Here is a 24,470-nt window from a genome sequence, read left to right as displayed (position 1 = left end):
TGCATACAACTTGTCCTCCTGCACCAGTCTTATGCTTCCTGTTAGCTTGTGCATACTGCTCGCCCATCATTTGTTCCTCTTACTCTTACCTCGTTTCAGCAGCATCCTTCTCATATGTAATAAAAATCATTGCTTTCTTATCTGGATGTTCGTGTATGTTTTTAATATCCACACCACTTTAATTAGGAAAAGTGTATGAAGACCGGCAGTTTATGAACACATGACTTCCTGTAACATTCTTCAGTAATATTTATTCTTTATTCACAATCACCTTTGCCATTACAGCTGTCTGAACTGTCAGTGAACCGAGGTGGAAACTCGGGGGGTGTAGCAACGCAGATGTTTTGCCAGGGCATGGGCATGTTCACCGGCGCTGTCATCATGCTCTTCATCGCTATCTACGAACATGACATTGAGAACCTCATCAATGGCTCCTTCTGAGATGTCTATGGATGAAAACTCTGACCACAAAACTAGGAAAGTTGCCAGCACATACAATACTTCAGGTGGACGCTCCTCACTTGGGACCATTTTCTTTTATGTTGTCTTTGGTGGATCATGTCTTGTCTGGTGGAGTAAGTTTTCAAGGCATTGATTGTGTAGTGGGTGTGAAATTTGCTGGAAGAAAATGAAGAATTGAGGAGTTGAGATTGTTATATGAGGAGTCTCCTTTTACATGTGTGTCTCATGGGGAGGGTGTGGTTGAGCTATTTTTGCATGATTTGAAGAAGGATAAAAAAAAGTGAAGAAAGATTATTTTAGTTGTTTTTATTTGACAGAGGTCTTGGTTTTGACTTCCTTTATATAAACAGGTTGTGACGTGTTTGATCTACACACGCTGGAGTTTCAGAGACAGGGAAGTTAGCAGTGCCGGATGTGCATGCAAAGACTATATATTTTATGGGAATTGTTTTCTAAAAAATTTGAAATTACAAAAAAATGGTGATGCAAATGTGATGAGTAGTGGTGTGATAAACTAATGGTAAATATTTTTCAAACATACAAATATGTTTATGAAGGAAAAATTGACACAAACATCCACCCACTAACCCACATTGTATTTACACACACACACACACACACACACACACACACACACACACACACACACACACACACACACACACACACACACACACACACATTGGTTGCGCTGTCTACCACTGAGTCCTGAAACAGAACCAGAGGAACCAGAGACAGGGGGTGACATCTCACACGTGTTCAAAATGTTTATGATAAGTTCCTATAGTGTACTACTTGGTTAGTAAGTTCTGATTAAACCTTTGAGCATGCAGAGTGGCCAGGGCTCAGGAATGTGGTGATATCTGCCTGTTGTCATGGAGAGGAGGGATTTGTGATTGTTTTGCACCCACAGTATTTTAGGACCTGTGACATTTGGTTCTCATCCTCACAGAATCCTTCCCTTCATTCTCCTTCCTTTCATTTACTGTAGCTGCGATTGGCAGAGACATTTATAGTCTAGAATTTAATGTTATTCTTTACTTTTATATTGATTTTGGTGTTGAGGTGAATAACTCGAGGACCAGTTTGATGTGGCTCATGTGCCGCAGCCGTCACCCTTCATTCAGGTTACTCGTGCTTGGAAAGACCTTCTGTTCTTGTATTAGTCTTTCATGACGCCATTTTGTTGTGTAATAGGATGCGATGATGAACAAATGCTCCTGGACAAAAGATCTAGAGAGAGGTACTGTTAAGTTCTTAATGTCTCCATACACACACTCACATTATAGAATATATACATCCACTTCATGATTTGATCAGATGGAATAAGTAACACCCATAAAGATGTATTTTGAATTGAGGATTTTAAAAAGTTAAACCTTCATATGATTTAAGATAATGATATCACTTGATTGTAGGGAAGGGGAAAGAAAGCATGAATAGACTCAGTAAAAGTCTAAGATGTTCTAGCACATAATTGAGTAACCTGGCATCACTATTACCACAGTCTTTGCAGGTGACATTTCTGGCAGAATCATTGTCCGGCAAAATAACAATTAGAAAGGTTTAGTTTGAAGAAGATAATAATTATGTCTATTCAGTGAACAAATTTTATGTATTTAAATGAGTATTTAATGTTTATATTAGTTGTGACCCTTTGTTTGATTTAAGATGAGATTATATAATCTCTCTCTTTTCTATGATTTATCTGTTACATGTATTCAGATTCTTGATACAGGAAAGGCATCTTTATTTCATGATGAAAAGGAAATGGCATTTAATGTTTTTTTCTCGTATATTTATTTTCTTCTCTACAGATAGATAGAATTTTGATATGCTTTTTTTTGTTATTTCAAGTTTTTGATGAGTTAGAATAAGCTATTTCATTTGCTTCCATCCCATAAGTACTATAATCTCATAATGCTACCTACATTTACCTATGTCAGAAATATCATCACAAGTCCTTTCCCCAAAGGTGCACTGATAAGTGATCAAGATATATAGATCTCTAGTGTTCTTTGGTCATCCTTGGTCTGTCACGGGTGACAAGAATATAGGGCTTCTGCCATGTTATGGGTTCATTCATGCCCAGGCCAGGAGTTGCTGCCACCATGGCTGAAGAGGAGGCATCAAAGCATTCCTTGTCACCCACATCACAAACCTATGATGTAGTGGGAGCTGTAGGCAAAGGCTTCATTTGATTTTGATAGTGATCTTCATTTGTAATGTACAGAGCACCATGTGTGATGCTTATTACATGTGTAAAGGACATAGAGGAGGATAGTGACGTGTGCCACCGGTCATGGTGTCGTAGGTGATGGCTTTCAAGTTAGGAGGAGGGAGATGAGTGATGTTCATCAGCAACATGGAGTCTGCCTACTATATTTATGTATTTATTTATTTATTTTTATTTATTTATGTATTTTTTTTGTTTGAGTAACTATGATGATGTGTGTGAGAACCAGGCAGCTTGTGTTTAGCATCAAGAGAGACGTGGTGGGTCCTGTGACTGACTAGAGTTGTATGGCATTTCAAACTCCAGCCTTGGGGCCAGTGGTCTCTCTCAGCCAGGCATCACTGTGTATCATTGCCAGTCACTACTACAGTGCTGGTAGTGATGGCACCAGCCTGCAGGTCGTTCAGGAATCTGATGTTAGGAGGCCAACCAAGTCTTGTTGTGTTAGTACTTAAGTAATTTTTTTTTTCATTTTTTGCATGTGGTATTTCTGATTTCTCATTATTTCATCTTTTTGTACTTATTTATTCACTTATTTATTCAATGTTAATTACTATTTTATGTATTTAATTATTTGGTTTGTGACTTCATACTATCTCAGTTTATTTTCCATCTACACTTTACATTGTCTGATTAATTTCACAAAGTTTTAATGCCTTCAACTGATCACATGTGTCTTGACAGTCAACCCCAGGAGTGCTTACAGAAAATGGGGATTCTTAGGAAAATTACAATGATGATGATGACAAGTGATAATGATAAGACGATGATGAACCAAGATTCGTTCGTAGATGCTTGCTACTCTGCTCAATAGATAGAAGGAATGTGTGGATACAGGCTGGCGGTCACTGGCAGGGCGTGGTGTGGTGCGCTGGCTTGCCTGTGGAACTGTTCACTACATGGGTGCTAACTTCATGTTGAATTTGTGTTAAGGCTGAAATATTAGTTACATAGACATTAGACATTTAGGTTATGTGGCTTTAGTTTGTATCATTGTCTTAAGATTAAAACAATGCGTATCTATGTAATTCCAAAGCAGAGTCTAGATTGATTTTTCTTTGTATTTTTCTATTAAGGTTGGAATGAATAACTACTAATTTAATACCACATTGGAAATCTTAAGATACTGAACTTTATTTTGTATAACATTTATGTGTTAAGGATAAAAAAAATAGGACTTGAAATAGCAATACTACACCTGAAAACTTAAGGTGTGTATAGATTAAGCTCTAAATGAATAAAATACATATTTATGATAATAGGAAAAATATATTATAAGACATATACACATTGCAGGATTAAAAATTATAAATATATTTTGTTTACAGGAAAGGAGAAGCACAAAATATCAGAAATGTATCAATAATCTATTTGCATCAAGACAGGCATGCAAAACTGTGAAGTCACACTGTTTATTTGGCTGATAGAATATAAGTTCACATTTTGTTGATCTCATTTCCATGATTCTCGTCTGCTTCCGCCACCCAGGATCACTAACACATTGTAGACATGTTTGTAGTATTGAAGATTGAGTTTGTTTGCACCGAGTGATTTCGCACACACACACACACACACACACACACACACACACACACACACACACACACACACACACACACACACACACACACACACACACACACACACACACACACACACAAACAGTTTTTTTTTTTAATGCACATCAAAATAGCAAAACTTTTCCTAAGTCTGTAAAGTTTTCATTGTAGAATATGAAGTGAGTTCTTCAGGGTATTTATGGTCACCACCACCACCACCACCACCAGCCATTTATATTGTGAAGGTGTGTACTGATACTGTATTTTCCTTGTGTTGAGTATACCAATACCAGAGGCTGGGTGAGGATACCACTGGGTTCTTGTTTTTGTATGTAGTGGATGATTGGTGTGTTCTGGTGAGGGTCAGTGTGCTTCTGTGAAGGCAAAGTGTATCATACATAACAAAATTTTCTTTCTTTTGAGTAAGTGTTGAAGATTCAATTTTGACATAATATGTATAAGAGATTTCTCATGTTCCATCATGTGCTTAGATCTCCTGAGCCCCCATGCAATACTGTACCTCTTTAAGATGTGATTCTCGTGCCGAAACTTATTGTGATCCACAGTAAAACACACATCATACAAGCATATTTTGAGGCTGCTTAATGGCTTCCCAGGATAGCTACCATTTCCACCACTGCACAGAGTTGGTGTGACGTAAGAAACTGTAGGTGAAGGTTGCACATCAATGCTTAACATAATGCATAAGTGCTTTTCACGGACATGTAGTTGTTCATGCATATGTACTTATAAGACCAGGGTTTATGTGCAAGTAGGACTCACATTGTTCGAGTCATGTCTGATATCTTTCTAGTAGTTGCGAGTATTTTTTCCCTATGGAAGTGTTCCTTAATGAATGTAAGTTTGAAAATTCCACTCAAGAACATTGTTTATTGACGTGGAAACATCATCTGATGAAGCCACAGCAAGTGCAAAATTTCTCTGTACTACATGCTGGTCTTACCTTTGGATTCCCACACTGATGTAGGTTTCTAATGTCAAAAAGAATAATCTTTAGACCAACCATTTCAGTCCATGGCCGGTGCTAGAGTTTTCCTCATAATATGTGTGTCCAGTGTGTCCCCAGACTGGGCTGAGAGACAGTGTTCCAGCCCCGTGTGTGTGCGTGTGCATGTGTGATTTAGGCTTCCAGTTAGGCCACACAGAGAGGTCCTCCTGTACATCAGTTAATTTGAAGTCATTTAGATTTCCTGCATATAGTGGCTGGAAACTGTCTCCTCAGAACTTACCTGGACTGGAAGAGGTTACAGCAGCAGGGTTTGTCTTGAGCACTGGTATGTGACAAAGGAAAGTAAATGATGTCAAAACTATTAGTGTAAAGGTAGGCCATTCTGTGTTTTTAGTCCCATGTTGTAGGCAGTTTGTAGTTACATGTTTGACTTTCTTTAACAGCAGTGGTTGGGGTTCATCTTCACAATACTATCTTTATAAGTTTCATCATGGAGAAGCTAATATCATCATGTCCAATTACTGTTAATATTTGAGTAGTACATGTCTGTACTTATACTGTCTTAGGCACTGAGTTGTGATACACCATTTCCAAACCATCAAGGAAACCTTCATTGATGTATCATGACAGTAATCATGTCAGTATTGTTTCTACATAAATATGAGGCTTTTACTATGTATGTTGATTCACATTTTTATTGATAATTCCCTAGGTTCAGTCTGGCAAGGAAGAAAGGCTGAATACAACATCCTAAAGGTGTCTGAGAATTGTATAGGGATATGCTGAATATGTGTATACAGCACCTGGCAGTGGCTGGGAGAGAGAGTGGAGTGCAATATGCAAGGATGGAGTGTATGTCAATGAAGAATTTGAATGATGTAGTCGCTTTGAAATTTACCAGGAACAATCATAAGATTTAAGTAAAGAAACCCAGAGAGAGAGAGAGAGAGAGAATGTGATAAGATGGGAATGTAATGCATGGGATTAAGTGGGAAAACTATTGTATGGGGTGAAACTGAAGCTGTCGGATGGGTGAAAGTGAAACAAAAAAAATACTACATAGGATGAAATAGGGAATATCTTGCATGGGTGAAATTGCATCATATTTAATAGAAAAGGACTCAAAGCAGTATATGGAGAGCTAGCTATTGTTATTGTAAGCGTTGAGACTCGTAGCAGGTGAAGTGGTGGAACTATTCTGTAGAATGAGATGGTAAGAAATGTTGGTGAATGATGGAATAACTTGCAGTATAGAAAGGGAATTAAATGCACCACAACTGTCTTTAATAATTAATAAATCATAATCACTCTTGCAGACAAATGTTTAATTAATTTGCCTGAAAGCACACAATACAAGTGCATAACTTTATTAAACTCAAAGCGGTGTCTCGTGGGAAGGTAAACAAAGCAGTGAGGTGAGCAGTGAGCGACTGGCGATCACTGCTGTACTGTCACTTCAAGAACTGCTGCCACCAGTGGTATTAGTATTACTGCTGAAAACCTGCTTGAACTGTCTGCCTCTCGTAGAACTGGAAGCAGCTATATTGAACTCAGCAGTCAGTTTCTACACGTTCCTGTTCTTGGAAGGAATCGCCCCAGTCAGTCCATTCACCATTGTGGCACTATAGCGTGGGTTCAGGTAAGGAGTGGGTGCAGCATGCCATACATAAATCGTAAGAGTGTAGTCAGCTGTTCTGTGTTCGCTGTGACACAAGATGCTGAAATGTGATTGGTTAGCTGGATAGGGGTAATGGCCACTGTCGTAATAAAGTCGTCCCTCCAGTTCGCCTCGCCCCCATTTCCCACTCTTTCTTTCAGCTGACATGACGTGGAAATGAAAATATGATAACCAAACTAACTTAATCCTAACATTAGCCTAACTATGCTATTGGTGAAAAGTGTTCTAGGAAGACTTTTTTTCAACAGTGCGTGTCGCTTGAACTAGGTTAGGTTAGGTTATATTTTCATTTCCACATCATGTCAGGGAAGTGAAAGAGCTGCAAAAAGGAAGCCACGAAATTAAGAGAGCTGGTAGTATGACTTTATTAAGATATTGCTAGGCTATGAATGTTGGTAATGTAATTACTTCAAGGTAGTAATCTTGGATGGTTGAATGAAATGTTATATATGTAGGTAAAGCCCAAATTTTGTGCAAAAATGTATTTCCTAAGGCACAGCAAGCTTGTGGGCAAGTTGTCTTATGACAGTGGAGGATAATGCTACCAAACAGTCACACATCTTTCTCTTATCAACGTCCATGTGTAGGTTTGAATCCCACCTCGTACAGCTTTAAACACTTTCCCATTTGTCGAGTGGTTTAAAGTTACCTACATGTCACCATGATACCCAGGTTCTAGGTGGTTACACCCAAGATGAGCTTGGGTGGTGATATGGGTACCACTATAAATAAAATTGCCTGCGCCACTAATGGGCGGAAGCTGAACAGCGCTTCCTACACGCTCTTCAAGTGAGCCTACAGGCGCTATAGGCCTCCGTAAAAAAAAAAAAAAAAAAAAAAAAAAAAACTATGGTACAGGTTTTGCCCTTGTGAATCTTCCCCAACAGTCTTGCTGGCTGACCACAAGGAACAGTGACTTAGAAATTTACAAGAGGTCCTTCTTTTGTCAAACATGACTATTTGTCTCAGACATTTTAGGAAATGTAAAGTTTGGTCTATTTGAGCATTCCCAATCATCTAAACCAAAATACATTTAATGTAAGTTAACCTAACGTAATCTAACTCTGTTTTTAGCATGGTGTGTTGATTTCCATAAGCATCAATATGAGTCAGCAATAGCCGAGCACTTGATAAAACTTCACAGACCTGAAGTACAGTGAGTATACTGCTACAACATGCAGTCATGCCATCCACTACTGACAATGATCGATAGTAAACATTAACTGTAACTTACCTTAATGCTTGTTGGTGATGAATTGTTGGGATGCCATCAGAAAACAAGTATTAGATTGAAAAATTATAAGTCTGTTCACAGCAGGAGTTATGGTGTCACTGTTTCACTGTTTGATCTGCTGCAGTCTCTGACGAGACAGCCAGACGTTACCCTACGGAACGAGCTCAGAGCTCATTATTTCCGATCTTCGCATAGGCCTGAGACCAGGCACACACCACACACTGGGACAACAAAGTTACAACTCCTCGATTTACATCCCGTACCTACTCACTGCTAAGTGAACAGGGGCTACACGTGAAAGGAGACACACCCAAATATCTCCACCCGGCCGGGGAATCGAACCCCGGCCCTCTGGCTTGTGAAGCCAGCGCTCTAACCACTGAGCTACCGGGTGTGTCACAGGATAGATCACAGGCTGTACTGGCAAAATAAAGCTATATCAATTACCATCTTGACTCACAAATTTCTTAAGTAAACAAAAAATGTTTCACCAGTTTTTGTTTGCATAGGATAGTGCAAGTTTAGACAGTCTTTGGGGTTGTCTTTGAAATTAACTTTCTTTTGAAGTCTTTCTTCTGTATTGTACAAGATGAGTCAAGATCTTGATATCACTTGTCATTTTCTCAACAGGTTGGTGTGTGCTGGTGATCACAATGTTGAGTCTGAAGCTACTGAAGGAGGAGATAGCAGCCAAGAAGCGCTCACTGGAGGAGAGCAATTTGGTGGAGGGTGAGAAGAAGTTCTTCAAACGTGGTGACCTTGTGGCGCAGCAGACAGAAGCCTACTGGGAGCGCTGTGGCAACCGTCCAGGCAGCAGTGCTCCTGGTCAGCAGGTGTCAGATGGTAATGGTGGTGATGGGAATGCCTCCTCAGCCCAGGACACTGTGAACGACGAGGACGATGCGCCAGAGTTGCCTCGGCAGGAGGTGGTGCGGCGGCTTAGGGAACGTGAGGAGCCTGTGCTGTTGTATGGGGAGAGTGAACACGACGCGTTCCGTCGGCTACGACGGCTGGAGATCCTGGAGCCAGAGGTGAACCGTGGGCTGAGGAATGACTTCCAGGAGGCTCTGGAGCGTGTGGACCAGGCGTACCTGAATGAGATCCTGAAGACTGAGGGAGGGGAGGCAGCACGCAATGTAGCACTGACCGGTGAAAATATCACCATGGCCAGCGTGATAGAGATGGCCAAGGACCTGCAAGGCACGGCAGCAACGAATGAGCTGCGCTGCAAAGTGATCATGAAGTTTGCTCAGTTGATCTTACAAATGTGGGGCAGTCGACACAACGCTCGTCCAGAGGGAGAGAAGATGAGCGTGCGTGGTAAGATGGACTCTGCCACTTACAACCAGACTCAAGCCTACCTCCGCCCACTCTTCAAGTGTCTCCGCAAACGCTCCCTGCCCGACGACATCATGGAGTGTCTCATTGAGATTGTTCAGCACTGTCTGGACCGTGACTATGTCAAAGCCAATGATGCATACCTCCAGATGGCCATTGGCAACGCTCCCTGGCCCATTGGTGTGACCATGGTGGGTATCCATGCACGTACTGGCCGAGAAAAGATTTTCAGTAAGCACGTGGCCCATGTGCTGAACGACGAGACACAGAGGAAGTACATCCAGGGCCTCAAGCGACTCATGACCAAGTGCCAGCAGTACTTCTCAGCTGATCCATCCAAGTGTGTAGAGTACAAGGCTCTCGCTCAGTGACCCTGGTGCTGCCTCTTGCCTCTGAGCCCTGCCAGTGCCTCTGCTATCCTTGGCAGTATTTGGGATGTTGTGTGGTGGTAGGCAGTGCAAGTCTCCAGTTCTTTAGTTTGCACATTTTTATCATCTTCACCTCAGTTATCAGAGATCAATGTGTCGTTCCATATCCTCGTCGTCTCTGTCATCACTGTTGCTCTCTCTCTCTCTCTCTCTCTCTCTCTCTCTCTCTCTCTCTCTCTCTCTCTCTCTCTCTCTCTCTCTCTCTCTCTCTCTCTCTCTCTCTCTCTCTCTCTCTCTCTCTCTCTCTCTCTCTCTCTCTCTCTCTCTCTCTCTCTCTCTCTCTCTCTCTCTCTCTCTCTCTCTCTCTCTCTCTCTCTCTCTCTCTCTCTCTCTCTCTCTCTCTCTCTCTCTCTCTCTCTCTCTCTCTCTCTCTCTCTCTCTCTCTCTCTCTCTCTCTCTCTCTATATATATATATATATATATATATATATAGAGAGAGAGAGAGAGAGAGAGAGAGAGAGAGATAGATAGATAGAGAGATACATAGATAGATAGATAGATAGAGATGTTGAAATATAAATTGATATAGATTAGGTAGATAAATAAATTGATATATTGTCCATTGTATGGCCGCAACTTTTCTTAATAAAATCTTGAATATGAATGCATTGTTGTTATTGAGAGAATGAACAGTGAAGGTGAAAAGAGCACGTAGCTGTGAGTAAAGTCAAGGGTTCTGCTGGTGAGAGAGGAAGAACACTGTAATAGGTAAGATGGAAGGTTAGAGTAAAGGAGTACGTTACTGGACGATGTATTTGTTCAAAGGAAAAGAGAACCTGGATAGCGAATTGCAAAAAAAATAGCAAATGATCTTGTTTCAAAAATATCTGAAATCTTCCCAAAATAGTTTTAGGTACAAAAGCACTCAACATATGCTAGCGATTACTTCTTTTTCTTAGTAGCACATTATCTGTATGTTTCTGTATAAAAACATTTCTGTATAAGTATACAAAACTGCATTTTATTAAAACTAAATTTTGTATTCTAGTATAGTCTACCGTTTTAGCTCCATTTACATCCATTTTCTATACCTTATCTTCTCATCTCTACATAAAAGACTTTAACCCTTCTCTCTCTTTCAAGTACTTTTCTTTGAAACATTATATTAATCTGTACCTGATAGTCACAAATTATCCTTGTATTTATCTGAAATAAAGTGAGTATGAGTTGAGGTGAGTGCGGGCGTGTGGCAGGGTGGGCCGGGCGGGGGCGGGCGCGGCGCCGCCCGGCGACGCAGTAGCCCGTCTGCTGTGGCGAGAGGTTGTGGTCCCGTGTGCGACTCTGTTTCAAAATGGCGTTTAACGGTGACGGTCCCTTTAACAAGCGTATGCGCACAGATGGTGAATCTGTGGGGCAAAAGGTAAGCTGTGATGGTGTTTAGAGACGATGAGGTGGTGTGGGTGGCCTATGGAAGGAGTGAGTGTCCTGTGGGCGATGCGGTGTAGTGGCGGCGGCCGTGTTGGGGCCGCTTTCTGAGGTATGTCGGCGATCTCGGCCCGCCCCACGCTGTTACCATATCTACACCTTCACCAAAGCCAGGGCGTCGTAGTGCTCAGGCCGTGGCCGCGGCCGCTGCCCTGCCACGTGGGAACAAAGTGGTGAGCGGCGGCGGCGGCGGCGGCGGCGGGAGGAGGCTGGCTAGGCTGCCTTCGCCGCCAGTGGCGGTGCCCCCAGGGCCTGCCAGGGTGGCAGCCTGCGGCCTGTGCTCCGCTTCACGTGAGGTTGACGCCAGACAAAGGGCAGGACGCCTCCACGCTGCACCGGGCGCCTGTTGTTGCCGCTGCACACATTGTTCATGGTTGAGGCTCGTCACCCCGGCCTGCCGACGCCGCGGCCAGGCGGGGTGACGCCCGGACAAGCGCGGTCTGCCGGCCTACCGTGGGAAGCCCAAGGGTGAGGGGTGGGAGCATGATGCGTCCCGTGGAAGCATAGTCCTAGATGCCGTGGGGACAACGTGACTCATGGCGCGGCGCGGTACCCATGAGGTCTGCTGACCCTGTCAACAAACACTTGCTGCAGTTGTTGGGTGATCAAGCCAAGTCTTCCGGGCCGCTGACGTGCTGACTGGTGCTTTATTTGATGGCTGAGTCTTAATTTCATGTAATGTTTAACTAATGCTCGCAGCTGCAACACTGGATAACATCATAGGGCTGCTTCCCGCCATTCATGTCTTGCTGAGTAAAGCGATGCGGTATTTCCCCAGCGGCCCGCCTTCTCACCATTCTGGCCAGTGTTATTTAAAACAGCATACAAAGCGGAAAGTGAGTCTGAGAAGCGTATATTTCCCGGCATCACGAGGTGGAGGCGTCGGCAGGAGTCATTCGTCAGTAGTCCTTTGTGGGAGCTTGTCGGGCGACTCCTGGCAACTCTTTTCCACCCCTCCCTGGCCCCTCCATCTCCCGACGCTCTGTACTAGTTTCAGTCTAATCCAGAAAAAAAAAGAAACTACAACAGCATCCGGCAAATTATTATAGGCATAATTAAAGGCTTATCGGCATTCAAATATAGGGAAGTAATTAATTAGTGTAAGAGTTACGAGCTTAGTACTGCAGCCGTAGAGAGAAGTGGCCGGTTAAATAATGATAGCAATTCGTTTGTTTGTAATGGAATGCTGCTCGGTTGTTGTATGCATAAATTCCTCTAGTAAATGACTGTAAACTAAAAAGAGCAGCTTAGTCGGCGTAAATCCTCGCTGTCTTACTAACAAACCATCTGCCAGGGTATCCCACCCACTGTTGGTTGTAATGTTACGCTGCCGAGAAGTCTTGCAAGATACTTCACCAGACACCACAATGGACACCCACACTACCTCTTACCGTCCTCTTGTATACACGCATATTTACCATCTTTACATGTCTTGTGTATGTCTTTTGTTTCAGGGTAAGCGGTTTTTTTTATTTTATTTTTTTTTATTTCGTGTCAAAACTGAAACGTCGGTGTTGAAAGTTGACTGTCCAATTGCTACCTTTTGGGGAAAGACGTGCTATGCAGTTAAGGCGAACACGAACACCATAGTTTGCCTGGCTATTGTCTTCTTAATGGCTGGTGTTATCTCTTCCCGCGCTCCTTCCTCACACACACACACACACACACACACACACACACACACACACACACACACACACACACCAGTTGTTTACGCCTTCAGTTTATGAGTATGCAAATGGAAATGTGCTCGTTACTACTGTAAAGGGAGTCAGGAGAAAAGAAATGGTTGGTCATGTGATTTAACAATGTCACGCAAGCACCCACATTTTCTCCCCTTCCTCACGTTTATTTTTTATTATTTTTTTTTTTATTATTATTTCCTTCCCCTCTCCTGCAACGTTTTCTTTCAATGCTGCAACTCCTCCCTCACCTTTCCTGTAATTTCTTGATATTTTTTTCCCTCTTCTCTTCTCGCCACGCCTCCTCCATCCCCTGTTAATTATTTTTACATTTTTATCATAGTTTGAAGTTTGTGTGTTTGTCTTTTTTGTTGGTTAGTTTTTTTCTTTTTTTTTTTCTTTATTTCGTGCAGGTCTTAATAGTGAAAAGTTTAGGAAAAGAGGTCTTGATCACTTCTCTTTTTCACCGTTTGGATTTCTTTTTTTTTATATATTTATCAGCAGTTGTCCTTTATTTTTTTTTTCGTTCTCCATGTTTATTTAAATGAAAAGAGTTGATTTTATGATGAGTAGCTGGCCTTCGTCTCTCTCTCTCTCTCTCTCTCTCTCTCTCTCTCTCTCTCTCTCTCTCTCTCTCTCTCTCTCTCTCTCTCTCTCTCTCTCTCTCTCTCTCTCTCATAAAAGCAAAAGTCAAAACCGGCAGTAAGGAAGCCACACTGGTCTGTATCTTATTGCAGTAACCTCACCCGGTCACCCTTATGCTCTGGCAGGGACGGCACAGCACACCACAACGTCGTTCATCTCAATTATTTATAGTAGATCCTTGGGAGGTGTGGCTGATTTATTACCATGGCCTCTGTCATTCTCGTTCGTCTATTTTTAGCAGTGCACATATCAAGGCTGGGGTTTGATAAGCTAGGTACCCCATCACCGTCCCCCAAATTGCCAGTGTTCAAGCCCCTTTTTATAGCTAATCTGACTGTCTTTCGTTTTTGTTGTGAGTATAGGATTGTATACGCTGTTACATCATTCTCTTTCCTCTTCCATCCTATCATCTAGTATTGCCTCCTATTCCTCTCCCTCTTCCTCTCCTCTTGCAAGATCACAACTGTTAACTCCAGTACCATAACACTCATGTTTATTCTGCTTACTATTTGGCGATTTTACACTGCTTCAGAAACTCATGTTGGGATCAGAATAGTGGAGACTGTGGCCATTAATCTTGTAACCTTCATATACCCTTCGTAATGTCAGTAAAATGGTCTAATCATATCCAAAACTCATGGTTAAAATACATCCCTGTACTGAAGGGGTTAATGCTATTTTGTGTGGGGTCCATCAACCTTTTCGCCTATTACGCGAGCAACCCATTTAGTTATCAAGAGAGTCACGGCCACTCGCCTTGATTAACTGGGCACTGTTGTAGGAGGGGGGTGGTGCTAGTGTTGTAAGTGGTAGATGGAAGCACTGGAAAGAAAGAACGCGTATGAAGATGACTAAAGAAGCACGAATGTGATTAGAAGCGGAAGAGATAAGGAAGAGAAGGTAGAAAGAGGGAAGAGAATACTTAAGAAAGGGAAGATAGGAAGAGAAGGAATTAAGGATGAAGTGGTGAAATACCTATATAGCCAGAGAGAGAGAGAGAGAGAGAGAGAGAGAGAGAGAGAGTGAGTGAGTTAAGCTTGTGTGTTGCCAGCTGTTTTACTCATCATCGTCTCACTATGAGGTGGTAATGCCCTTTGTCAATTCATGATGTCATTTCTAGTTTAATAATGTTGAGATGCAGCTTAACGTTATCTGTGTGTGTGTGTGTGTGTGTGTGTGTGTGTGTGTGTGTGTGTGTGTGTGTTGCGTGCTAGTGGGAGCGTTGCGTTTTCATAGTGTTTGTGTTTGTGTCTTACGCTGGAGGTTCAAGTGAGAAAGTGGCCGGCTTTTCATTGCCCCTGGAATTAATCGTGTTTGTGGAGCGGCTCTGAGAAGATCCTACTGCCGCTGAGAGAGGCTTGAGAGGCGAGACGCGACCTTGAGAAATGCGAGTATGAAAATAGAGCGACACGTTTTGCAGTTTCTAAGAGCGGGAAGGTTTAAAAAAAAATGGCGGGAAACTATGTAGCGCTGTTTCATTAGTGCTAGAACCATTACTCTAGTGTGGAAGCGTCACATTGTTTTGGGACTTGAGTTGGTGGAAGTATGTTTGTTTAGAGGTTAGTTAACTTCAGTACCATGACGCATTTCTATATTCATTCTGCTTACTATTTGGTGATTTTATACAGCTTCAGAAACTCAATGTCGGGGATTAAAATATTGAAGATTGTGGCTATTAAACTTCTGACCTCCATAGACCCTTCCTAATGTCAACAAAATGGTCTAATCGTGCACAAACCTCATGGTAAAAATGCGTCCCAGTATTGAAGGGGCTAGAATAGTGAAGACTGTGGCTATTAATCTTCTTAATGTCAATAAAGTCGTCTAATCACACCCAAAATTCAATGTAAAAATGCGTACTGAAGGGGTTACGGTGTGTCTTCTATTCTTGGTGGCATTAATTTTACATTGACGGTTATTAATACACGATCCTTTGGAATAATAGACCAAATACCATTGTTTATTTGATTTAGCCTTGTTACTGTTTTATTTATACCATGTGGGCTTTTTCACGGGAACTTATGGGCTAAAGACCCCCTCCCACCCCCCCCTTTGAGCTCTTTAGTCATCAACAGCATCAATTTTTTTTTTGTCTCCAGTTTTCCTTCTACAAATAAAGAAACCAAGAATAGAATATAAATAAGCGAATATATAAAATAGATAAACTGCCCATTAAAATATAAGGAAATAGTCTCTCTCTCTCTCTCTCTCTCTCTCTCTCTCTCTCTCTCTCTCTCTCTCTCTCTCTCTCTCTCTCTCTCTCTCTCCTTCTACTATCTGTCCCTATTCTTACCGGAGCTATTACTATACTTCAAACAAATCGTAATTTAAACACTTCATTTTTCAACCCCGCTGGTGCTGGAGACACTGCTTAACATGTGAAACGAGTGTATGTGAGGTGTCGAGGCAGCAACATGAAAATTACTTACAAAATACAAAACATAAATGAGAATAGAACACAATTAACAACCAATAAGCATCAAATGGGAACAATAAACCACAAATTAGAGATGAAAAAACAACATCCCTTTGACGTGTTTATTAGCTTAACGCAGTGATCTATCTACATTCACCCCCCCCCCTTCCGTTGCAGCTCCCCTCTGATACCCTGTCCCCTGCCCTCCTCTCAAAGCCACACCCCTCTCCAGCCTATACAATTAATGTGTTAGGAGGGAAAACGTGGGGATTGGAATATTACAGTCTAATTGCCTCTAAGTAGTAATAGTCACGAACCAGGCGGGCAGAAACGTGACAGACAGACAGACAGACAGACGGAGGGTTAATAAGTGTGTGTGTGTGTGTGTGTGTGTGTGTGTGTGTGTGTGTGTGTGTGTGTGTGTGTGTGTATTCATTGCGCAGCTTTAGTTTAGCTCTTATCTGGCCAAGCTCTCACGTAAATGATCTTAACTCTCTCTCTCTCTCTCTCTCTCTCTCTCTCTCTCTCTCTCTCTCTCTCTCTCTCTCTCTCTCTCTCTCTCTCTCTCTCTCTCTCTAGGTGTGGTTCCTCTTACTCATGGTCTTTCCTTACCTGTAATAGTGGAGGTCTCCGGGAATAGGTTGGGCAGGTGTTTGCTGATTGGAGAAGCGCATCCCAAAGCCGTCACTCAGAACTGGCTTACCTTGTCCGTCAGAGAGAGAGAGAGAGAGAGAGAGAGAGAGGAGAGGGAAAGAGAGAGTGACGTAGTTTTAACCCTTTGTACCCAGCAGCCGTGAGTAACTGTCTTGGGTTTGAGAGAGAGAGAGAGAGAGAGAGAGAGAGAGAGAGAGAGAGAGAGAAAGTGTTGTGGGAGAGACTGAATTCTTATCTCCCTCTTCTCTTTCTCCCCGTCGCAATAACTGTGGAGGAGAAAGACTGCGTTAAATAGCTCCAATATGTTCTGCAGAGAGAGAGAGAGAGAGAGAGAGAGAGAGAGAGAGAGAGAGCAGCAGCAGCAGCAGCAGCAGCAGCAGCCTTGACTAGGGCGCTCAATGCTGGCTGGACTATTAGAGATAACACGATAATAGGGCGGAGGGCCGGCTGCCGCAGAGAGAGAGAGAGAGAGAGAGAGAGAGAGAGAGGGGGGATCACACATATCGGGGTAGGTCATAACGGTATGGTTTTTCTTAGTAGTTGAGTGATGTGACCGGAGAGAGAGAGAGAGAGAGAGAGAGAGAGAGAGAGAGAGAGAGAGAGAGAGAGAGAGAGCTTACCCTTCGCCATCAGATGCTGAAAACCTCCCTTAGCCTTCACGAGACCCAACCTCTGTTTCCAATCTGATCCTTGCCATAAATTTCAGACCGTAAGAGAGAGAGAGAGAGAGAGAGAGAGAGAGAGAGAGAGAGAGAGAGACAGTCCCCTACTACCTTGCTTCCTTACATTACTTTCCATCCTTTATCCTTCCTGAAATCCTATACTTACTTTTTTCTTGCTTTTCTTCCTTGCTTTCCTTTCTTTATTAATACACCAGAGAGAGAGAGAGAGAGAGAGAGAGAGAGAGAGAGAGAGACCATGAGCTCAGCCTCGAATATAAGTAACTAACTGAAGCAAAACGTAAGAAACAATAGAAAAGAACTGGGCGTTATTGAGAGAGAGAGAGAGAGAGAGAGAGAGAGAGAGTGGGTGTGATGTCTTGCTGATGGGCGTGTGGCGTGCTGTCCTCACCCTGGCATGTTTCCGTTGCCTCTGACGTGTCGTGTGGGAGGCAGTGAGGAAAGAAAGGCCTAGTCTCTCTCTCTCTCTCTCTCTCTCTCTCTCTCTCTCTCTCTCTCTCTCTCTCTCTCTCTCTCGCGTGTTACTGTTGCTACTGTTGTTGTCTTCTCCATCAGTGAGCTGTCTTGAGGGAGTCTGGAGAAAGGAAAGAATGACACCTCCTCCTCCTCCTCCTCCTCCTCCTCCTCCTCCTCCTCCTCCTCCTCCTCCTCCTATTTTATTCTCTCTCTCTCTCTCTCTCTCTCTCTCTCTCTCTCTCTCTCTCTCTCTCTCTCTCTCTCTCTCTCTCTCTCTGTGTGTGTGTGTGTGTTTATTAATTCCGTCGTTATTTCTCATGTTATCTTTTGTTTGTCCTTATCTCCGCTTGCTGTGTCGCTTGTCAGTAATTTTCCTTCCACCACCACCACCATAATCATCATCATCATCATCTCCATTAGCCTCGACTATGCAAAGTAACAAATTGAAGCAAAACTAGACAAAGAATGGAAAAAAAAATGGTGTTACTTAGAGAGAGAGAGAGAGAGAGAGAGAGAGGGGGGCATCTTTACCACCAAAAGCATAAATGATTGAGAAAAAAAAAGTTAAATGGATGGTTTTGTAAAAAGTTTTCCCTGAATTTATGATTATTCTCGCATCGTGCCGTGTGTGTGTGTGTGTGTGTGTGTGTGTGTGTGTGTGTGTGTGTGTGTGTGTGTGTGTGTGCAGATTTTGGAAACAGTTTAGCCAGAGATTTCTTTTTTTCTGTATCTATTTTTTCTCCATTACCCTCCTCCTCCTCCTCCTCCTCCTCCTCCTCCTCCTCCTCTATCATCCTTTGTGAATTTTGAAGTTTTCTGTGAGTTAAATTTCTTTATTTGTTTATTATCCTTTGTTTTATTTTTTAGAGTGGGAAAGATAGAATACAATGATTATGATTAGTTTTGTTCTCTCTCTCTCTCTCTCTCTCTCTCTCTCTCTCTCTCTCTCTCTCTCTCTCTCGGAAAAGGAGATGGCAGGATGAGTAAATGGGTGAGTAAAGCGTAAAGGAAGGAATAAGTCTGTGTTTGTACCAGAGAGAGAGAGAGAGAGAGAGAGAGTGAGTAATGATGGGTTCCTATTTTTTCTCCTCAGGTGTGAACGTAAAGAGAGAAAAAAAACAAAGGTATTTCATGTTCTCACCGTTAGCAGTGTGAAAACCAAACAATTTTCAAGGTTGTATTGTACGAGAGAGAGAGAGAGAGAGAGAGAGAGAGAGAGAGAGAGAGAGAATATTACAGGTGTTGATGATAGGATTCACTAACAACGTCTCTAATTATTTAATCAGCAAACTGGTATGTCATTTCATCACAAAAGTTATCAGGGGGGCATCATTCAACTCAGCCTTCTCTAATTACCCGCTTCATTTCCTAGTCTTAAAATTTAAATAAAAAAAACAAGAAAGGAAACCCGTGTTGATTTTAAGGTTACGTCTATTTAAGCATCCAATTTTCCAGCCAGGTATATAAACTGAATTACCTCCGCCTTGTTAGTGACTTGTAATTAATCTTAACTGCCGAGCTACATGAAAGAATTAATTAACATGTCTCGTCACAACTCAACGTAATAGGATAGTGATGCTTATGTGTGTGTGTGTATCTGATAAGGGATAGTTTTCACCCTCTACCTGTGCTGTACCAGAGAGATAGAGAGAGAGAGAGAGAGAGAGAGAGAGAGAGAGAGAGAGAATTGATCGGCTAGGCCACATTAAACATTAGTAAGAGCTAAGTCTGAACCCGCTGCTCTGGTGTAACTGGAAGGCTGTACAAAAAATAAAACAACGAAAAAAAGAAAGGATGAATCGATATTTTCTCCTCTCTCCCTCCCTTGTTCTAGGTAGCGATCAATAGTCTCTCTCTCTCTCTCTCTCTCTCTCTCTCTCTCTCTCTCTCTCTCTCTCTCTCTCAGCCATTGTTGCGGAACTTGACAGGAAAGACGCGTACACACACACACACACACATTTACAAATACGTACGTGTAGTGTCGACGTGCACATGGTATACATACACACACACACACACACACACACACACACACACACACACACACACACACACACAGCCTAGCCTCCAAGTGTGTGCGTGGCGTGGCGTGGCATGGCGTGGCGTTAGATTAGATCAGCGTTGAGTCCTGTCACTGCCGTCACCTCTCTCTGGCAAAACATGAATACGAAGGTAGGAAAGAGTAACAACAAACAGCCTTGGTGGTGGTGGTGGTGGTGGTGGGTTGAGGTGCCGAGTTGAGTTGATGACCCTTACAACCCTCCCTTCTCCCTCCCTCCCTCTCTGTACCCCCTTTCGTCCTTGCCGCTGCCTCCTTTTCCTCCTCGCGCCTTGTCCACTCAGCAGGCATCGTGTTGGCAAGCTGGAGGTCTGTCACGTGTCGTATTTCCCCGATTGTGATCACTCGAGTGCGGAAACACGGATACGATTGTCAACTTTCCAAGGAACAAAGGCAGTTAGCAGCAGCCTCATTAGCAGTTTCCACAGTTTGAACGAGCTGGGGAGGAGAGGGAATTCTTCTGGTGGGGGTAATGGGAGGGTATCTTAAATGGCAGCGGGCTGGGAGGGGGTTGTTGGGGGAGGCGATGATGTTAAAATGCTACACTTATAATTGAAGTTGGTTCCTGAGTAAGGCAATCCAAGTGTAACCCCATCACTCTTCCCTAACGACGTGGGCAGTGGTGCTCAGCCAGGCGACAGATGGCGAGTGTTAAGGACCAGCTGGGAGGGGGGGACGCTGGGACTAAGCTAGGAACGGGGTGTTAGTGGGGAGACTAACTGGGGTGGGACAGGAAGGGACTGGTTGCTGAGTAAGTGGGGGGAAGTTGCGGGATAGCGTGGCACCACCCTCTCTCTGCTTGTAGCCCCGGGTTGCCTCACTTTTTGTGGTTATGTCCTTTTGCCAGAAATTCCCCCTGATTCTGTCGCCTCCCACTCCACTTATCAGCAGCGAGCTAAGGTTGCACCGCCAGCCCAGCCGTGCGTCGCCATGGGACTGATTTTAGAGTTTTCCGACACATGAAAGAAAGAGCGAACATCAAGCGTGAAGAGAGAGAGAGAGAGAGAGAGAGAGAGAGAGAGAGAGAGAGAGAGAGACGTGATATCCAGAAAGAATTAGACGTAAACAGGAAGCCATAGCATGTCGTGTTATCTCATTTAAACTTTATAATAATAGTTGGGTTGCACGTGGCTTGTGATGGATGATCCGGCATATGTTCATGTTACGTAATATTTCACGACTCAATTTTGACTTGCGAACTTATTCCTCACCATGGAGTTCCTAATACAAAGTTGGAAATTCCCTCGGTTTGGAACCTCAGATGTGAACTGCTCCTCTCTCGTCTCTCGTCTCCCTCCTACCCACCAACCCGCCACCATCCTTCTTCGCTGGCATGGTTACACCCTCATACTCCTTCCCCTCCTCATCCTCTTCCTTCATTCACCCCCCTCTTCTCCTCGTCTTTCTTCGCGCACTCCTCTTCCTCCTTGCTACGGCTTGACTGGGGCGCACCAAGCCTCCCAAAGACCCGCTGGTGGTGGCTAAGTAACTGTTTATCAAAGGGAATCCTCGGGTCTAGTTAGCCTTTCTTGCTCTCCCTCTTCTCTTCCTTCTTCGTTCAACCCTCTAATTTCCCACCGGTCTAGCCCTTCTCCCCTCCCCTGTCCCCCAGTAACCAGGTGCACCAACGCTGTAGCAGTCGGTAGAGAGAGGGCAGCCCAGTACTACTTCCCCGGTGTCTGTTTGGCTGGGTGGTGGGGGATGGGGTTGCGGTTGGGGTTTGGGGAGGACTGACGAGTTCACTTGGGGTTTGAAATATTTTCCCGCGCGAGTAGAGCAAAGCTGCAAGACTTGGGTGGTGTAACGGACGCGGCAGGGAGGGAAGGGCGGGAGGACGGGCGACCGCACTCTAATTTCCCTCGATTCTGGCAACACTGAGCTGTCTGCGGGGACGATTATACAAGGCGAACTTAAGTTGCGCTTATTCTCCAACTTGGCCCACGGTGGTCCCAGGGATGCTTGCGTAATGGGAGCAGAGGAGTGTAGGTGGCAAGGTAACCAGCGAGAGATCCCGGGGAAGCGAGGAGGAAGGGGGTATTGGAGGACAGGATGGCGGACGAGAAGCGGGGAGGGAGACGGTGAACGAACTGGGCCGGACGTGGTAGTGACTGGGAGCTTGACGTGGATGTTCGTGGCTGTTTAATTTCACGTTTATTCCGCGCTAACCTTCCTCCAGCGCCTGTATCGTCACCGCCGGGGCCTGACGGGTTAATTAGTGCATTGAAATTCATGTAAGAGTGTATATTCCCATCAAGGAAAGAGGAGTGACGGTAGTGTTGTCATCGAGCGGAGACCAAGTTCCTGAACCACTGGATGGATTCGCCCGGCTGCCGCGAGGATAGTTGTCAGTTCTCCCCATTTTTTTCAAGTCCACTAACTCGTCCCATTACGAAGCAAATCGGTGCAGGGTTCCAAGGGTTGACGGGAGCAATGGTAAGCAGCAGTGCCTTTCCTTGTGTATTTGTACCAGACACGTGATAGAGGGGGAGTGAAGGAGCAACTCATTGTGGTAGTGAGCGTGGCATTCCACCAGCAAAGCCAAGCGTGGTGTGTGAGACATCTAGACACGACTTCGATAAGGCCGGCGTATTAATAAGACAGTATACTGATCCCCCTGCCTTCCTTCTCGTGTGGTGGAGTGAGCAAGTGTGTGGTGGTGACGCGGTGACGGTGCTGGTGAGTGTGGAGTGGCGTGGTGGTGAAGGATCAGGGTGGAGGTGTGCCCAGAGGTAAGAGCTAAATGGCAACGCCCTGTCGCTCTACACTGCCCACGTGTTCGCCACTACCTCCACCTCCACCACCGTCACCACCACCACCACCGTCACTAACCTCCACATCACTCCTCGCCCACTCCACTTGAAGCAAACTAAGCACATTGATTACGTTCCTTGCAATACTAAAGCGTTCTGTATTATGGATATGGAACGAAGCCTTTGTAGGGAGAGAGAGAAATACATAAGTGTTAATATTAATGAAGGTGTAGAGATGAGGCAGTCCCGAATTATGTAAAGTATTTCTTAAGTTGAATATATTATAGTTGAGTATGCTGGGTTTGGTGTAGAGAAGTAACTGTGAGCGGCGTGATTGCTCAACGAGAGAGAGAGAGAGAGAGAGAGAGAGAGAGAGAGAGAGATATGCACTGATCTTGCAACTGGTCTCAAAGCGTGGAGAGAGAGAGAGAGAGAGAGAGAGAAAAATGTTGCATCGCTAAACTCTATCTCCGATTATCAAAATAGTTCACAATATTGGCGCGAGAGGAGCACCACCACTATCTCTCTCTCTCTCTCTCTCTCTCTCTCTGTGGCGGTTACTTGCTTATGTGTGGTGGTTACTAAGTACTGTTTGCGTTTATGTTCAAGTGCTTGTGGTCTCTCTCTCTCTCTCTCTCTCTCTCTCTCTCTCTCTCTCTCTCTCTCTCTCTCTCTCTCTCTCTCTCTCTCTCTCTCTCTCTCTCTCTCTCTCTCCCCAGAGCTTATTAAACTGCAAAGGTCATTGTAGTTAGTGGTTAAGTAGGAAATTAAGTCTCCCTTGTGTGTGTGTGTGTGTGTGTGTGTGTGTGTGTGTGTGTGTGTGTGTGTGTGTGTGTGTGTGTGTGTGTGTGTTCTTTGTCTGGCTGGGTGAGGGATTTTTCTCATCTTTATTACTATTTTTTTTTATATTTTTCTCTACGTTGTCTTATGCAATGTGTTGGTGATGTAAGCTCTGTTGTTATTCAACTGTGTTGTAGAGTGAAGTTCATCAGTACCTCGTGTTTTGTGTTGTTTGTCATTGTTATTATCTTCATGTCTTGTTCTTGTTCTTGATGATGATGATTTTTTTTTTTTTCTTCTTCTTCTTCTTCTTCTTCTTCTTCTTCTTCTTCTTCTTCTTCTTCTTCTTCTTCTTCTTCTTCTTCTGTACATCATCTCTTCTTCTTCTTCTTCTTCTTCTTCTTCTTCTTCTTCTTCTTCTTCTTCTTCTTCTTCTTCTTCTCCTCCTTCTCCTCCTCCTCCTCCTCCAGCAACACGTACACAATCACACGGAGGGCAAAAATAGAGCACGTTACCGCATTAGGAAGTGGAGAGTTATGAAGGTGATGGTGGTGGTGGTGGTGGTGGGAGTAAGGGAAGGTCCTTGTCGACGGGGGGGTGCGGATGCGTGTGGGCCTCTGGGGTGCTCCAGGGCTTGACCGGGAGAGATGAGGGCGTGAAAAGGGGCGAGGAAGGATAGACAAGTAGATAGCATAGAATAGCCCCTTCAATACTGGGATACATTTTTACCTTGAGATTTGTATACAATTAGACCATTTTATTGACATTAGGAAGGGTCTATGGAGGTCAGAAGATTAATGGCCACAGTCTTCACTATATTAATCCCCTCCACATGAGTTTCTGAAGTTGTATAAAATCTTCACATACACATAATAAGCATAATGAATAAGAAGACTTGTGTTTTGAGGGCATTTTAAGACAGTTTGACTACTATAAGACTATTTTCTTGACATTAGGAACGGTCTATGGAGGTCAGAAGATTAATGGCCACATTCTTTACTATTTTAATTCCCTACAT

At 43.7% G+C, this 24,470-nt stretch overlaps 3 protein-coding genes across 12 annotated transcripts in view; all 3 read left to right on the top strand.

The window, feature by feature from the left end:
- LOC123510444 (zinc transporter ZIP10-like) overlaps positions 1-5,899 on the top strand; it is a 45,716-nt gene extending 39,817 nt beyond the window's left edge. The window contains exon 14 of the mRNA XM_045265634.1: positions 286-5,899. Coding sequence (XP_045121569.1) covers positions 286-441 — 156 coding nt within the window. The 3' untranslated portion in view covers positions 442-5,899. The remainder of the gene's footprint in view (positions 1-285) is intronic.
- Positions 5,900-6,611: 712 nt separating this feature from the next.
- Positions 6,612-10,105, top strand: LOC123510643 (pre-mRNA-splicing factor 18-like). 2 transcript variants are annotated; one of them, XM_045265960.1, is made up of 2 exons: positions 6,612-6,866; positions 8,770-10,105. In XM_045265960.1, the coding sequence occupies exon 2, from the start codon at positions 8,793-8,795 to the stop codon at positions 9,846-9,848; it is 1,056 nt and encodes a 351-aa protein (XP_045121895.1). In that variant the 5' UTR covers positions 6,612-6,866; positions 8,770-8,792; the 3' UTR covers positions 9,849-10,105. The 2 variants fall into 2 exon arrangements, with proteins under 2 accessions (XP_045121895.1, XP_045121897.1); XM_045265962.1 differs by lacking the exon at positions 6,612-6,866 and adding an exon at positions 7,992-8,061.
- An 11,936-nt stretch (positions 10,106-22,041) lies between these two features.
- The window catches only part of LOC123510633 (heterogeneous nuclear ribonucleoprotein L-like), a 212,584-nt gene continuing 210,155 nt past the window's right edge, over positions 22,042-24,470 (top strand). For 2 of the 9 annotated variants that reach the window (XM_045265940.1, XM_045265934.1), the window contains exon 1: positions 22,068-22,355. In XM_045265940.1, coding sequence (XP_045121875.1) covers positions 22,236-22,355 — 120 coding nt within the window. In that variant the 5' untranslated portion in view covers positions 22,068-22,235. Of the gene's footprint in view, positions 22,356-24,470 lie in introns of all 9 variants that reach the window. The other 7 variants (XM_045265937.1, XM_045265930.1, XM_045265931.1 and 4 more) reach the window with 7 other exon arrangements.

This window comes from Portunus trituberculatus, chromosome 29, assembly GCF_017591435.1.
Source record: "Portunus trituberculatus isolate SZX2019 chromosome 29, ASM1759143v1, whole genome shotgun sequence".
In the NCBI taxonomy this organism is placed as follows: domain Eukaryota; kingdom Metazoa; phylum Arthropoda; class Malacostraca; order Decapoda; family Portunidae; genus Portunus; species Portunus trituberculatus.
The sequence above is the reverse complement of the archived record's forward strand: the minus strand, read 5'-3'. Positions and strand labels throughout refer to the sequence as shown.